General features: G+C 57.5%; 1 protein-coding gene across 1 annotated transcript in view; it reads right to left on the bottom strand.

Annotated features, from left to right (window-relative positions):
• Positions 1 to 1,996: 1,996 nt before the first annotated feature.
• RBM19 (RNA binding motif protein 19) overlaps positions 1,997 to 15,062 on the bottom strand; it is a 52,122-nt gene continuing 39,056 nt past the window's right edge. The window contains exons 23-25 of the mRNA XM_040081152.1: positions 14,665 to 14,785; positions 9,178 to 9,291; positions 1,997 to 2,385 (exon numbers count right to left, since the gene is read on the bottom strand). Coding sequence (XP_039937086.1) covers positions 9,200 to 9,291; positions 14,665 to 14,785 — 213 coding nt within the window. The 3' untranslated portion in view covers positions 1,997 to 2,385; positions 9,178 to 9,199. The remainder of the gene's footprint in view (positions 2,386 to 9,177; positions 9,292 to 14,664; positions 14,786 to 15,062) is intronic.

Genomic DNA, 15,062 nt, shown 5'->3' with positions numbered 1-15,062 from the left:
CTGAGGGTCCTGGTCCCACAGAAATGCCAGTGAAACCCCCTCAGGATCCAGTGCCTGAGGCTTCTCCCTGGCTCTGAGCATCCTCGTGGTGGCACAGCTCAGGAATGTGTCCAAAGGCTGCTCAGGGCTGGCGTTCCCTGGGAGCAGGCACGTGTCCATCAGTGGTGGCACAGGGAGAGCGGCTGGCACTGCTGCGTACTCCCAGGCACCCCAGGGTGACTCTAACCCTTCAAACCCACCACTAAACTCTTTGTGTTTCCTCTCTAAAGCAGCCGAGGCACTGCCTGGAGGAGGCACTGAGCTCCCCCCTCCCAGGGCTCCTGTCCCCCAAACCTCCTCTGGCACCCCCAGTTTTGGGTGCCCATTCCAAGGCACTGCCGTGTCCCCATTTTTACCCCTCTGAAATCTGGGCACGTCTCAGCCCTGGTGTGCAGCTTCTGAGCAGCGAAATAGCCCCGAATCCTGGAGTTCCTGCCATCTCTGAATCCTGGTGTTTCCTCCATCCATGAATCCTGGTGTTCCCTCCACCCCCGAATCCTGGAATTCCCTCCATCTCTGAATCCTGGCATTCCCTTCGCCCCTGAATCCTGGTGTTTCCTCCATCCCTGAATCCTGGTGTTCCCTCCACCCCCAAATCCTGGTGTTCCCTCCATCCCTGAATCCTGGTGTTCCCTCCACCCCCGAATCCTGGTGTTCCCTCCATCTCTGAATCCTGGTGTTCCCTCCATCCCCGAATCCTGGAATTCCCTCCACCCCTTAATCCTGGCGTTCCCTTTGCCCCTGAATCCTGGAGTTCCCTTCACCCTGAATCCTGGTGTTCCCTTCATCCCCGAATCCTGGAATTCCCTTCATCCCCGAATCCTGGAATTCCCTCCATCCCCGAATCCTGGAGTTCCCTCCATCCCCGAATCCTGGTGTTCCCTTCGCCCCTGGCGCTCACCCCACCTCCTCCCAGCCCTTCCCTCTGGGTGGGAGGACAAGGGACGTTTTTTGGAAGGAGCAGCTCAGGAGATGGAGCCAGGGGACAAACCTGGGCAGGGATTTCTCAGCTCTGCTCATCTCCTGCTGCCGCCACCTGAGGCTTTGAAGGTTTTCGATGCCTGAACAGAGGATTTGAAAAGCAAATTGTAAACTTATCCCAGCTTGCATCTGGCTAGAGGTGGGACAGACCCCTGGGTTGGGCTGGGGTGCGCTGGATGTCCCCGAGCTGCCGAGAGATCCGATGTGGCTCCGAGGGTCACACCGGGAGCTCGGCCCTCAGCAGCACGAGGGCGTCGCTCTGAGTCCCCCTGACCTCCAGGGATGCCGAGGGCTCCTAAAATCTCCCACCCCAGACCCTGAGCCAGCCCACGTGAAGTGCTCAGCCCTGATGGAACCATTTTCACGGACTGGGGCTCAATGTAACCTCAGTGAGAAAACCGACCTGGCCAGAGGCGCGTCCCGGGGGGCCTGATGCCATCAGCAGCGCCCGACACGGGAGCTCCTGGGGCTCGAGGCAAAAGGCAGAGCTCCTCCTGGCACTGCTCCTGGGGCTCGAGGCAAAAGGCAGAGCTCCTCCTGGCACTGCAGAGATAGAGATTTCTTTTTTTTTTTTTTTTTTTTTAAAGAAAAAAAAAAGGGGGGGAAGGGGTAAGGAAAGGCCCCGTGTTTGCAGCCAACACGTGTAATCTGTTGCAGCCCTTGTCAGACAAAACAGTTTTGCCGTAAGACAGCGATTCCCAGAGGGGAAAGGGGAGAAGTGAAAATACTTTATCAGCTGCCTACATATGTAAAGCAGTACCCTGGTTGAAAAGCAAAGCCTCTTTCCCTTTGAAAGCTGGGAAGGGAGACGGGAGGCGACTGCCTGGGAGCGGGGACAGGAGTGACACAGGCACAAAGCCCAGCGCAGCAAACCCCCGGCCTCGCCCCGAAAATGCTCTTATCTCTCTATCGGCCCCAAAAAACTACCTGGCTGTGGAGGAGAAAGGAAGCCAAACAAAACCCAGACGTGGCTCAGTTTGGGAAATTAAAAATACATTTTTTAATGTACAGAATGTGGGTTTTAATGTACAAGAATGATTTAATTCAGACATTGGGGGCAGGTTCTGTCGGAGCCCCCAGGTCAGAGGGAAGTGTCCATTGCTCCAGGTTCCTCTTCCCTCAGGTTGGGCCGAGATGAAGGGAATCACTCCCTGCCTGGATTTAAGGAGTGATGCTCAGGAGCTGCCAGCAGACAAGCGCTTTCCTTCCTCTCTGAATCTAAAATGTTTCAAAGGCTGGGAATTCCAGGACCTGGAAACACGGCATAAATCAGCCCTCGGGTTCACAGGACGAGAGGACTCTACTGGCAACAAGTGGGCTGGCTCCTCATGGAGGCTTCTCCTGCTCCATCCATCAGCCAGAGACCTGAGAAGGTGGGGAAAAAAAAATTAATTCCATGTGGCAGCTCCCCCAGCAAGACAGCCAGGGGACAGGAGCAGGGCTGGGGGGGGACACCGAGCTGGGAGGGAGAGCCCAGGAGGGGCTGAGATTCCATGGATACAGACACAGAGGCAGGAGGGAGAGAGGGAATGGGCTGGGGGGAGGAAGGGGAGCAAAGAAAGGAGGGAAGCAGGAGAAGAAAGGGCAGGGAAGCGGCGGGGGGGGGAGAGGGAAGGAGCCCGCGCGTGCCCATCTGGGCGATGCATCACATTGAAATTGTCCCGCATTAAAAATTCACCAGCCAGTGAATTTTCAAGGGATTTGTAGTAATTAGATGACAAAATGCTGGCAAATCTCAGGCTTGCCAAAGATGTTACTCAGGGGTCAAAGACTCGACACTTTTGGCTGGGTAATTTGTAAGTGTCAATCACACTCAGCCATCAGAGGGAAAGGAGAGATCCAAGGGCTGAATCCTAACGAAGTCCGAGGCTCCCGCCTGCCGTGGTCCCTCCTACTGCCACCCAGGCCTGCAGACCCCCGGCTGAAACCACACCGGGCTGACTCGGGGTCTCCTTTTTAAAATTAAAACAACAAACTCGTCAGGTTTGTTTTTTTCAGCAGGGCTCTCTGGCGGCAGGAGCTGCCTGGGTGATGTGCCTGCCCTGCTGGTCCTGCTGGGGGGCAGAATGGGCTGTGACCCCCGCGCTGATGCCTCTGCAGCCCTGCCCCAAATTCTGCCACGTGGTTGGAACTGCTCCCGCTGCTTCCTGGGGCTGAAAATGGAATTAAAGCAGCTCCTGCCTGCAATCTGCCTGGTCCTGCCTCCCCGCTGGGTGTCACGGAGACTTTGGGGCCACCAAAGCAACCCCATGGGTTGTCTCTGCCTGTTGAAAAGCCAGGTTAATTCAGATCCAGCAGGATATTCCCAGCCCTGGTCCTGCCTCAGGCTGAGCCCATGGCAGCAGCTCATGCCACACACCCACCCAGAGCCCGCGGGAGAAAAGAAATTTAAAAGTTTTCTACGCCATCGGCTTAAAACCAGACCTCAAAATGCAAGAATCAATGCTTCACCCAAAACACCAGGAGAGATCCCTGTCCCAGCCAGGTGGGCTCAGCCTTGCTGAGGCTGAGGTTAAGCCTGGGCTTTGCTGCCAGGTTTTGGGGGCAGAGGATGGCTCTGGGGGGATGGCTGCCCAGCCCCAGCTCGCTCCTGGAGAGATTTTTGCCTGTTGTGGTCTGGTTTCTAAGCTGATGAAGCAGAGAAGCCCTGGATTTCTCAGCCCCACCAGCAGCAGGGGGATGGCTGCTAACAGGAGCTGCTAACTCACCTCCAAAAAGATTTGGGATCACCAAATGTGGGAGAGGCAGGAGCCTGCTTTTCTCTCCATCTCTCACGCCTTGTCAAGCTGTCCTGGGCACCCCGGCTAAACCCCACCTCCCGTTTTGGGCTGTGAGCGATGCTCGAGGCTGCCAGGGAGGGGTGGGGAGGTGCTGAGGCATCAAGCAGCACCCAGCACACCCCGAGGAAAAGCACCGCACATCCCCAGCCCCCTTCCACTTCCAGAAGCCAAGTCCCAGAGGAAAGGAGGCGAAAGGAGGCTGGTTTGCTCCATCTCCTCCAGCGTGGCTGAATTTCCTGAGTGTTCTTAATGCAGTGCTGTGGGGAAGGGGAGGGAAGGGCAGGGCAGGATGGGAATCACCTCTGCACAGAGCTGCCGTGGTTTAGCTGAATGCAGAGCCATTCCTTGCTGCAGGCCAGCAGTACTGGGAGAGCTGGGAAAGGAGGCAAGCAGCAGCGAGATGCTCTCCAGCAGTCACTGTGCTGGAGCTGAGGGGACTGGGAACGTGGCTGGAGGTTCCTCCTCCCTTTCAAAAGTCATTTAGCAGCTGCAAAACACCTTGCAGGGGCTGCCTTCCTCCAGCTCCTCATCAGCTGCACTTCCAGCTCCTACTGCACGCATTTAAAGAGCCCAAACCGTGGGCTGAGGGGTTTTTCCATGGTTTTATCTTCCCTCAATCTAGCAGTGCCTTCAGGTGGTGCTGGAAGAACATTTGTTGGGAAGCAGCAGGAAGGACTCTGCTGGGCACTTGGGAGCTGTTCCCTGCTCACAGGGGTGTCCATGGGATGTTTCCTCCCTGCCAGAGCCTGCTGCTGGCACGTGAAGACCCCCCAGCCCCACCCATGGCACCTGACCACAGCTCCTACCACTGCCCCGCTCGCTCTTCCGGGAGAAAATTCACCAGGAAATGCCAAATTTTAGTTGAGGGAACGTGAAGAAAATGTTTCCCCCCGCCCAGATCACCTCTCCTGACACACACCACAGCCCTTACTGCCCTCCCACTCTGTCCCAGCAGCTTTTCTAAACCCTGAGCTGGGGATGGAGTCACATGTGGGGACAAGGTGACGCTGGCTCTGCACCCCCCTGGACCACACCCATCCCCAGCAGCCCACCGTGGTCCTGGGGCTGCAACAGAGAGACAAACCTAATTATGGCACTAATTACGGCCTGTGGAACGTAGGGACCGTGCTCCTGCAGCTCCCAGGGGAGGTGACACTCCCTCCTCCAGGATCCTTCCCACCTCCCTGCTCCTGTGCTGGCATCACTTCCCGTTTGTCACCGATTCAGGTCACACCCTGCACACCCCCTCGTGCTCTGCCTCCCTTCCCAGCTCCAGTTTGGGGTGAAAGCCTCCCTGATTAGCCAATTTGGATCCCTATTTACTGTGAATTACTGAGCCTGATTATTATTCATGGCTGGCGAAGGCTGAGATCTCAAGCCCGGCCATGCGATTTCTCTTCCTCTCCAATGCATATATTTAGGGAAAACAGGAGGCAGAGTGCCTCAGCCAGGGAAGCTGCACGATGCCTCCTCCTCCTCCTCCTCCTCCTGCTGGATTTCCTGCTGAGGAAGGTGCTGCTGGATGCTGGAATGCGGTGCCAAACTCTGGTCGGGCTGTGACCCAGGGTAAAGTCCGGATGTGTTGGAACCTTGGTCCCTTCCAACGCCCTTCTCTCCTGGGATTCTGTAATTAAGGAGAAACTCCCCAAATCTCCCAGCCAGCATTCAAATCAGCTCTCTCAATCTGCATTTGCAAATTCTTCCTGAAGTCCAAGCTGAACCTGCCTCTGGAGGTTGCAGAGCCGCAGGAGTCAGCAGCTGGGCTGGAGCGCAGCAGGCAGGGCACGGGCGATGCCAGATCTTCCTGCAGCCCTGCAAAGGCCTGAACGGCACCTACAGCACCTGCTTGGCCCTCAGGGGCTTCCCAGACCCCATTCCATGGGAACACGTGGGAGCAAGGCCAGGCAAGATGGCACTGAAGGGATGAGAGGAGCTGGAATTCCTGGATTTAGGCAGTGGCAGCGCAGTGGTGATGAACAGAAACCACCAAGGGCGCACAGATGCCAGCTCCCCTGCCCTCTCCTATGGGACAGAGAGGAAAACACAGACGGTGGCCAGGGGTTTCCCAAAAGGAATGGGACACTCTGGGCACTCCCAGTGCCCAGCAAACCCAGGCTCCCTCTGTGCCTTGCCTTGTTTTGCCAGCTGTCCCCATCAGGAGATAAAAGCCCACACAGGCCTCTGGCAACAGGCAGCAATGAGGGAGAGCTGCTTCTACATTAAAACCCCTTAACCCTCTCATTCAGTAAAAAAGCTGCATTTGAATAATATCCTAATCCAATTGCAGAGCTGGCCCTGGGGAGGGGGATCTGGAGCGTGCCTGGGGAGCAGCTGCAGCAGCTCCTGCTCCTGTCCAGCTCGCCGGCTCTCGCCCTGGATGAAGCCGTCACAACCTGACAGAAACCCAGTGGGCTTCAGCCCCCCAGGGAGCCTGCACCGCGTCCCAGCAGCCAGAACGGAGCGCACACCACTCGTCTGAGCTCTCTGGTGCGGAGAGCAGGGGCTGAGCACAGCCCAGGAGCCCCTCTGGGGCGGCTGCAGCCCAGCTCCAGCTGCAGAGCCAGGGCTGACGGATGACTCTGGCTTGGAGCTGCTCAGCTTGGCCACCAGCACAGCCTGGCCACAGCACTCGCCCCCCAAAAAGGACGCCCAGACGGGCAGCACACCCTCCCTGTGCCCAGCCCTGCCCAGGGCAGCTGAGGGGTGACAGGCACACACGGTGACACCGGCCCTGGGGCGCCAGGAGCCAGCAAAATGAGGGGGACGGGGCTACAGCTCATCCCAGCCCAGTTACATCCATCCGTGCGCAGTCATTTGGTACAGACAAAACCTTCCTGAATAACAGAAAAGAAACTATTCCCCCTCCCAAAGCACTGCAGCAGCACGGCCGAGGTTAAGGACCAGGGGAGGCTGTTCCCTGCTTTCGCTCTGTGGACAGGTTTGCATTATTTTATCATTAGGATTGCTTCAGGTCAGGGGGAAAAAAGAAAACAGCCAGTGGGGAGTGCTGAGTTTCTGCAGACCTACTTAAGTGATCGTTTTAATTCAGGTGTAGAGAGAATTCTCTTTTAATTCTCGTGTTTATAGAGAATTCCTGCCGTAATTTTAGGGGTGCGACGTGTGGGATTCTCAATACGTAACGAAGAACGGGAGCAGGAATTAACTCCAACTGTTCTCCATGGCTGTGATCAGCACTTCCATAATTAATGTCCAGGCACATAAATATCTGTGTACACACACACAGCCCCCGCCCCCCGCCACATCAAACAGATTTCCTTGATACCAAACTGCCTGAAAAATTAACCAATGTCAAACTGCTCCACAAGATAAGTATCATTAAGGGAAAAAGAAAATCCTCATTATGTTTGAAGGTACAGGGGAAATAAAAAACCCTCATGAATGTTTTCCAGCCTGGGAAATAACATGTTTTAAAACATATCAAAGGGTTAAATTAATTTTCATTAAAATTTAAATTTGAGAAGGCTCCCTCTCTTCTTTCCTCCCTCCTCCCCCTTTGAACATTTGACTGGCAACCATTTCATATTTCAATCTCGGCAGAACAAATTGAATTAGATGTTGAAACCAAACTCTGCTCTGTTCTCTAAAGCCTACATGCTCTGCTTGTGCTAATCCTTTTCGTCGCCGCTGCAGACCTCAGAGACACTCAGCAAGAAACCTGCCCTGCCACAAAAGACAATGAAGGGAAAGAGGGAAAAAAAAACCCAACAAAAAACCCCACAACCCAGGAAAGAAAAAAAAACCCAGAGGAAAACCCAAGCCCAAGCTGCAAGGCTGCAGAGCCTTGCTGCAATCATGTGCTGGGGGATGCCCGTGCCTGGAGGGACCCTGCTCGGCTTCCCTGCCCTCTGTGCTGGACGTGGGCTGCTCCTGCACAGCCAGGGTGCTCAAACATCCCTGCTGAACTGGAATTTAATTCACCTGAGGCTGAAGTTCCCCTGCAGAGACCCCCTGGTGCAGAGCTGGAGCAGGTGGTGAAGGCATGGGGAACAGGGACAGGAATGCCACTCATCAATGCCACTCATTAATGCCAAGCAAAAAAAAAAAGGGGAATAAAGCTTGCCACCACTTGAGGTGACACTGCCACCCCCCCTGACAGCACTGCTTCCACACCTGTGCCTCAGTTTCCCCACGTGCTGCTGCTGTACAGGATGGGGGTTTTACCCCACAGCCCTGAGACATCCCAAAGGGGTATCCCTGAATTTGGGATGTCCCCTGAGCCAGCACTCCCGGTGCTGCTGGCTGTGGGAAGCCTCTCAGTGGCAGCAGCAGAGTTTGGGGGAGCAGCAAGGGGTGTCACACCTCTGGCTCCTGGACAGGAGCTCAGCCTCAGTGCTGAGCCCTGGGAATTCTACAGACCAGCCGGGGTAGGACAGGGCCGGGCTGTGAGCACACCGTGTGTCCCGTCCCTCCAGCCCTGCCCAGCTCCACCCCCGCGCTGGCTGCTGGACAAGGTGTTCACAGCGCACACAGCTGCAGGCACCCCAAATCACAGCTGGACAGATGTTACCCCAAAGGCCTGGCACTCCCTGCGGTGGCCCTGCCCGGAGCAGGCAGTGCTGGTTTAACCCAGCTCAGGTGATGTGAGCAGGGCTCCTGTCACAAACCCGGGGGTTGTGTGGCCACAAACACACACAGAGGACACCCTGAGCCCATCTCAGCTCTCTTGAATCCACACAGGGGGAGCTCGGGGGTCTCGAAAAGATGGGAGGGGCTTGCAGGGCTGCAGGGTTTGACCTCAGGGAGCCCCTTCATGCTGGCTCCCTCCTGCCATCCCGTGTTTTCCAGCCTTGAGATGCTGCCCCAAGACACACCAAGGAGGAGAGAGGGCAGCCAGGACTCAGGGACCTCGGGGTGTGGTGCTTTTGGAGGGAGAGAAGCCCTGGACTTTTTGGTGCTGGCAGGGAAGAGGCCTTTGCCAGATTATCTGTGACCTGGTGGCAGCTGCAGGTCGGTGTCCAAACGGGGACTTTGATTTTTTGGCAGCCCGTCTGTTCTCCCCCAGCCACAAGGAGGGACAATTCATACCCTGACAGCGATTCTTGCTGCAGCAGGAATTCTGCTGCCTTCCCCTGGGGGGATGCCAGCAGCCAGGGGAGCACACAGAACACACCCAGGGCATGCACTCGCCTCAACATGGGGTCCAAACTGAGCCCAAATCTGGGCTGTAAGCCCTGGGAGCACAGCCAGGAGCCTGTGGGCCCACAGGGGGCAGAGGCAGAGGGTGGGATCCCTGCTTGAAGGCTGCTGAACCTTTGGAATTCCACCTTCTCCTGCCCCTGGCGCTGCCACCCCTGCAGCAAACCAGGTCATTGTGACCTTCAGGGCCAGCTGTGCCCACCCCAGCCCCAGCACCCACCTCACCGGACCCCAGGCAGCTGTTAGACGTCCTCATCTTTGTTATTGTCCTCCTCCTCCAGGTGCTCCATGATTTCGTTCAAAACCTCTGATCGTTTCTTCTTCTTCGGGGAGTCTGTCCAGGCCCGGATGGGAGCGAAGGGGGGAAGAAGGAAAGCAAAAATTACAGCCTGGACTCTCACACCTGGGAGGGGCTGAGGGTAGCAGGATGCCCTTCCAGGTGAAGGTCATCCAGCACCATCTACTGCTCCTCCCCAGCCAGGTCCTGGCAGGAGCTGGGATTCCAATACCTCCCGCCCGCGCCTTAGGCTGGGAGCAAACAGCACCCAAACGGGTGACGGCGATGCCAACCCTTCCTGCTGACCCCAATTCACCGAGGAATTCACAATCTCCCTGGGGAAAAGTGCCTGCAAAGCCTGACCGGGGTTCATCAGGGCTCTTGGCAGGGCACAGCCTCGCAGAGACCACCCCAGCCCAGCAGCCCAGCGCACATCCCTGAGCTTGGTGGGACCACGTCCCTGCTCTGCCCCTGCTGCCCCACGGCGCAGCGCTGTCCCGGGACCGCCCAGCTCCCGTGGGGCTCAGCACCACGCGCAAATCCTTCCCAGCGCAGCGCACGCAGGAGGGGGAACGCCTGGGGACACATCCCAACCCCGCAGCGGCGCCCGGCACCGAGGTGACAAAGCCATGTGGTCCCTGCTCTGAGGCTGACATCCTCCTTTGTGCCGGGCAAGCAGTGCCCTCCCGGCAGGAGCCGTGGCACAGCCCCCTCTCCCCCCCTGGCTCCCCGGCTCGCTCGCAGCACATGGAGAACAGCTGTTTAAATCCTGCTTTCAGACATCAAAAGCCTCGCTGGGTTTCTCAAACAAACAAACATACCATAGGACTAAAGAAAAGGTGTAAAATAAATAAATGGAACAAGCTGTGCATTTTCTTTTAGCATTACAGCTGCTGCGGGAGATAAACAACAAGTAAATGTCACAAAACATCAATACAGAAGAAATTAACCTGACAAAAGCTCACATCCCCCCCCCACCCCTCCGCCTCCCCCCCACTCCCAACAATTTTGCATTTCTGGAGTTCCCATCTAATGATTTTATTTTTCAATTAATTCCTTGACAGAGAGCCAGAACGTGCCTCCCTTCTCCCTGGGGGCTGTGGGGACGGGAGGGGCACGAGGGTGCTGATGGACCCAGCAGCCACCCCACCGAGCTCAGGGAGCCCGGGGGCCACCGGGTGCCACCCCCAGCCCCTCCAGCAGCTCTTCCCAGTTCGACCACCTAAAGGCACAAGGGATAACCCACCCTGGAGGAGGGGGCCAGCTCAGCAGTTCTCCCTCTCCTTTGCTCTGCTCCCAGCTCTCCTGCTTTGCAACGGCATCAGATGCGGTCTCATCTCCCAAAGCCGCTGTGGGGAGCGCGTCCTGTGCCTGCCACCCCTTCCCAAGCAGAGCCTGGCAGGCCCCGCACGGAGATCCCGCAGTGCCGAGGCCGCAGGGCAGAGGAAATGCTGGATGTGGGATGCTGGCTGCACAGGGAGCATCCCTCAGCAGAGCAGGACCTGCCGTGGCACGGGCAGGGGTCTGGCAGGGAAATTCCCCCCAGATTCACCAGGAGCATCCCCCGTCCCGTCCAACAAGGGCAAAACAAAAACCCGCGAGGGTGGGGAAGCGAATTGGCTCTGCTTCCTTCCGTTCTGCCGCTCCAAGCCCGTTAAGGTTTGCCCGCTAACGATCCCATTTGCTTCCTTTAAACAATGGGCAAAGCCGGCGGGGGTGGGCCGGGAGGGGGATTACCACGGGATTAGAACGTGGCAGGGTTGCGGATGCCACGCTAATCCTGCAGGGTTTTACTCTCCGGCTCCGGCATGTGTTTGCATTAGTTACAGATGCTCTCGGAGAAAAAAAAAAAAAAAATTAAAAAGAAATAGGAAAGGACAAAGGAGGAAAAAAAAAAAAAAAAAAAAAAAAAGGGAGCCCAGCGGTTGGGAGGTGAGGGAGAAGGAAACCTGCGGCCAGAGGAGGAGCAAAGGTGATGGAGGCAGGAGCAAAGCGGGAAAGGTGATGAAGGCTTTCCCACCCCGCCGGGAGGATCAGCACCGTGCCTTCCCTGGCAACCCCCCGCTTGCAGCAACAACTGTAAATAACCAGGGATGAGCCACAGCGGGGCTCGGCTGCTTTACACCCACCCACGGCTGAACCCCCTCCTCACGCATCTCCCTCAATTCGCCCTCCCCATCCTCCCTACCGCCCCCCCCCCCCCACAAGCCGTTCCTTCCCTTCCCGGCGTGGTGAAATTCCCCATCTGTCAATTTAATTCTTTGATCGATGGCAAAGAGCAGGAAAAGCGGCCCGGCACAGCTGGTTTCCCAAGTTAGGCCTGGCGGGAGAGCGGCGGCCGCGCCGGAGCCGGCTGAGCGCGGGCCGTGCGGAGCGCACGGAGCACCAGTAATTGTCATTTAGTGGGATTGGGAGCCAGCGCCTTCCCCGCACGGCCCCGGGCTCCCGGGAGAGAGCAGAGCATGCCGAGGGGGCGGGCAGAGCTCCCCCCGGCTCGCCCGTCCTCCAGGATGGAGCTGGAGGAGGAAAGGGGGGTGGGAGCCGTTCCCGGCCCTTTGGGGAGCCGTGGTTCTGGGATTTGGGGACCACACTGCTCCTGCACGGGGCACGGATCCACGGCTGCCCCTCGCCCCAGGGCTGGCCAATTCAGCTGCTGGGATCCCTTGGTCCCAGAGCCAGAACGGCCGCCCTGCCGGTTTCCGAAGCATCAGTGATCCTTGCTTTCCAAAGGGAGGATCCCCCCGCCCGAGCTGGGCCGAAATGCTGCTGCTGGCAGGGTTTGTCCCCTGTCCCTGCCCTGCTGTGGCATTTGTCACAGCCCTGCCCCAGGTTGTGGGCTGCACTAGAGGTTCCAGGGATAACTGCTGTCCAAGCTTTCCCTGGCTCCTCCTTCCCACGTTAAGAGTCGCCAAGTTTATCCACAGCAGCGCCAAAGCCTCGCCTGTCCCAGGCCGAGCCCTCGGGCTCTGCAGCCACCTTGCAGCAGTGGGTACCCCACAGTAAAAGTGGGGTGCAAACAAAACTCAAAGCGCCTTTTTTTATTTTTTTTTTTCCTAATGTCAGAGCCTCCTGCCCCAGCATGAAGAGCAGAAACTCTCAGAAATGAGCAAAAAGCCTCAAACCTCTCCCAGACTGTGCTGGGAGCCAGCCTGGGGTGCAGGGCTGAGCTCCCAGGCCTCAGGGCTGGGCTGTGGCCTCACTCCTGACAGAATTACTGAAACCACCCGTGGCAGTCAGTGACCACTCCTGGGCTCCTCACTTTCTCCTGGAACATTACAAAGCCTCAGAACAAGCCATAAAGAATGACCTGAAAACTACACAAAATGGGAAGGGAGCCTATTCCATTTTATTGCATCTATTAGACCTATTGAAAAGACGGCTCAGAAGTGGCTTGATTGCCATGACAAACGCCTGCATGGAGAAAAGATTTGGGAGACCAGACCTCTCCTTCACAAATAACAGCAGAGACCTGGAACTGGAAGCCCAATCTCTCTAAATGGTCTCCAGAAATAAGGTGTGTAATTGTAGCAGAGAGCAGTCAGTGGTAGGACACATCTGCCACAGCCCAGGTCAGGACTCTGAAATACTAAGACAAAGATGATGAGGCTGACATTAGAGCTGGGGACACCACAGACCTCGGTCTTGATTGTTTCCTGAGGCCTGAAGACCCGGAATTATCTTTTCTTTCCCATTCCCAGCTCGGGATGGGGACCTGGCCACTGCAGCCTGCAAAGCTGTGGGAAGACCCTCACAATTCACCCACGCTGTGCTGGGGGAGGAGAACTCCTGGGACATTCCTAAACAGCACAGGGATGGCTGAACTGCTCCTGTGCCTTGTTGGGAGAGGAAGAGACCTGGGGAAATGGGGATCAGTAGGAAAAAGCCCAGTTCCTGGGCTGTACCAGCAGTGTGTGAGCTCTGCATCCTCTCCATCCCCGCTCCGTGTGGGAAAAGCAGCCTCTAGACACGCCAGGGAGGAAAGCTGAAGGAGCATTCCCCTTCCAGGGGGCTGCAGGCAGAGCGGTGGCAGCCTTTTTTCCCCTCTTCATCCCTGTCACCCTCTGCTCACCCACAGAGGGACAGGGTGCAGCTCCCGCCTCACCTCAGAGCCACTGCGTGCCCCACAGCGCCCTGAAATCGGGAGCAGGCACTTCCCAGGGGAGTAAAATCCCACCCTGCAGCCTGCCAGCGTGGCACAGAGAGGCTGTGACCTGGTCCCAGGCACCAGCCAGATGCTGGAGCCCACAGGTGTGCCCCAGCCTGGCACGGATCCCCTTGGCACACCCTGCTCTGCCCCAGCATCAGCCGCTGGCAGCTTTGCAGGGCTGGAGCCATTGGATGTTCCTGAGACAGGCTGGAGCACAGCAGGGATTGTGTTTCCATCCTATTTCCCATCCCGAAAGATGGGGAGTGGTAGCCTTGCTCCTGTTTCTCAGCTGAGACCCTGCAGGCACTTCAGCTCCAAGGCTGCATTCCTGCCGGGATGTGAAAACGCTCTTCCTGCTGCCCTCCCCAGGGCCCCAGCTCGGTGAGGAAGAGCCCAGATGAGGAGGCTGGAGCAAAGGCAGGCAAAAACCGGGGATAAACGGAGCTTGGGGGAGGTGGCAGAGCTCACAGCCACATCTGCTGAGAGTCTGCAAGGACCCTAATGCCAAGACTGTTTATTTCCCCCTACACTGAACAGAGTGGCAAGGGGGGAAGGAGATCCTGAAGATAAAGCTGGGTGCTGGAAACATCTCACCTGCTGCTCTCTCCACCCAGGTGGAGCTTCACGTTACCGTGAGCAGGCACGACACGTCCCCACTGCAGTGCTGGCTTCTGGGTGGGCACATCCACCCTCAGCCCTGCCACCACCAAACTGCAGCTGCCCCAGCCCGCAATAACCAGCCCTGCACTATTTCAGCAACACGGGGATCACGGATCGGCCGGGATCACGGAATCACCGCGATGTGCTGCTCTTCCCTCAGCAGGGATGCGCAGCCCCGCAACTGCTGCCAAAGCCCTGGGCCAGGGGCACGTGGTGATGGAGACGGGAAGCTGGGAGGGGACGCAGGAGGAGGAGCATCGATCTCCAGCTTAGCCCTGCGGCCCAGGGGAGCCCTTCCTACATAAATATTTGCCAAGCAATGCATTTGTGCCAGTCGATGGCTGTCAATAGCAGCCTGCAGCGCTGTCATCTGCGGAGCTGTCACTCCCAGCAGCCCGAGCCAAGCAGCCCCTTCCGCATCCCAAGCCGTCACCAGGCAGCTTTCCCTTTGAAACCCACGTGCTGCGTGCACAGAGCCCGTCCCTGCCTGGGCAGCACCCAGGGGAGGCAGCAAAGGCGCCCGGGCAGGGCTGGCACACGCAGGGTTAACGCCTGGTGGGCAGAGCTGCCAGACAAAGCCTGGCCTGGGTGCCAGGCGGGCAGCGCCAGGCAGCAGCGCTTACCGTGGAAGTGCTGGGCGGTTTTGCGGCGCAGGGCCTCCAGCGTCTCCTCCGTGTCTGCCCACTCCAGCACCAGCCTGCGGCCGTACAGGTGAGTGCTGTGGCACAGGGCCGTGAAGGCTTTCTGCAGAATCAAGAGAGAGGAAAGGAAATTAAAGGAGAAAATAGCACCAAGCTCACGGGAGGGAAGGGAAAAAACGTCCCTCCCTCTGCCCTGGAGCGGAAAGGCCACCGGAGAACAAGGTACTGGGAGTGCTTTGCTCGGATGGGGCAGGATCCATCTCCATCAGAGCCTCTGACTCGGTCATTTATCTTCTCTGTACTTGCAGCAGAGCAAATTCCCACCACCACCACCGCTGCTGGCTGCTGCTCGTGGTGGGGCAGGCTGGAATCCCACCCTG

This window comes from Hirundo rustica, chromosome 17 (assembly GCF_015227805.2).
Source record: "Hirundo rustica isolate bHirRus1 chromosome 17, bHirRus1.pri.v3, whole genome shotgun sequence".
NCBI classification, from domain to species: Eukaryota; Metazoa; Chordata; class Aves; order Passeriformes; family Hirundinidae; genus Hirundo; species Hirundo rustica.
The sequence above is the reverse complement of the archived record's forward strand: the minus strand, read 5'-3'. Positions and strand labels throughout refer to the sequence as shown.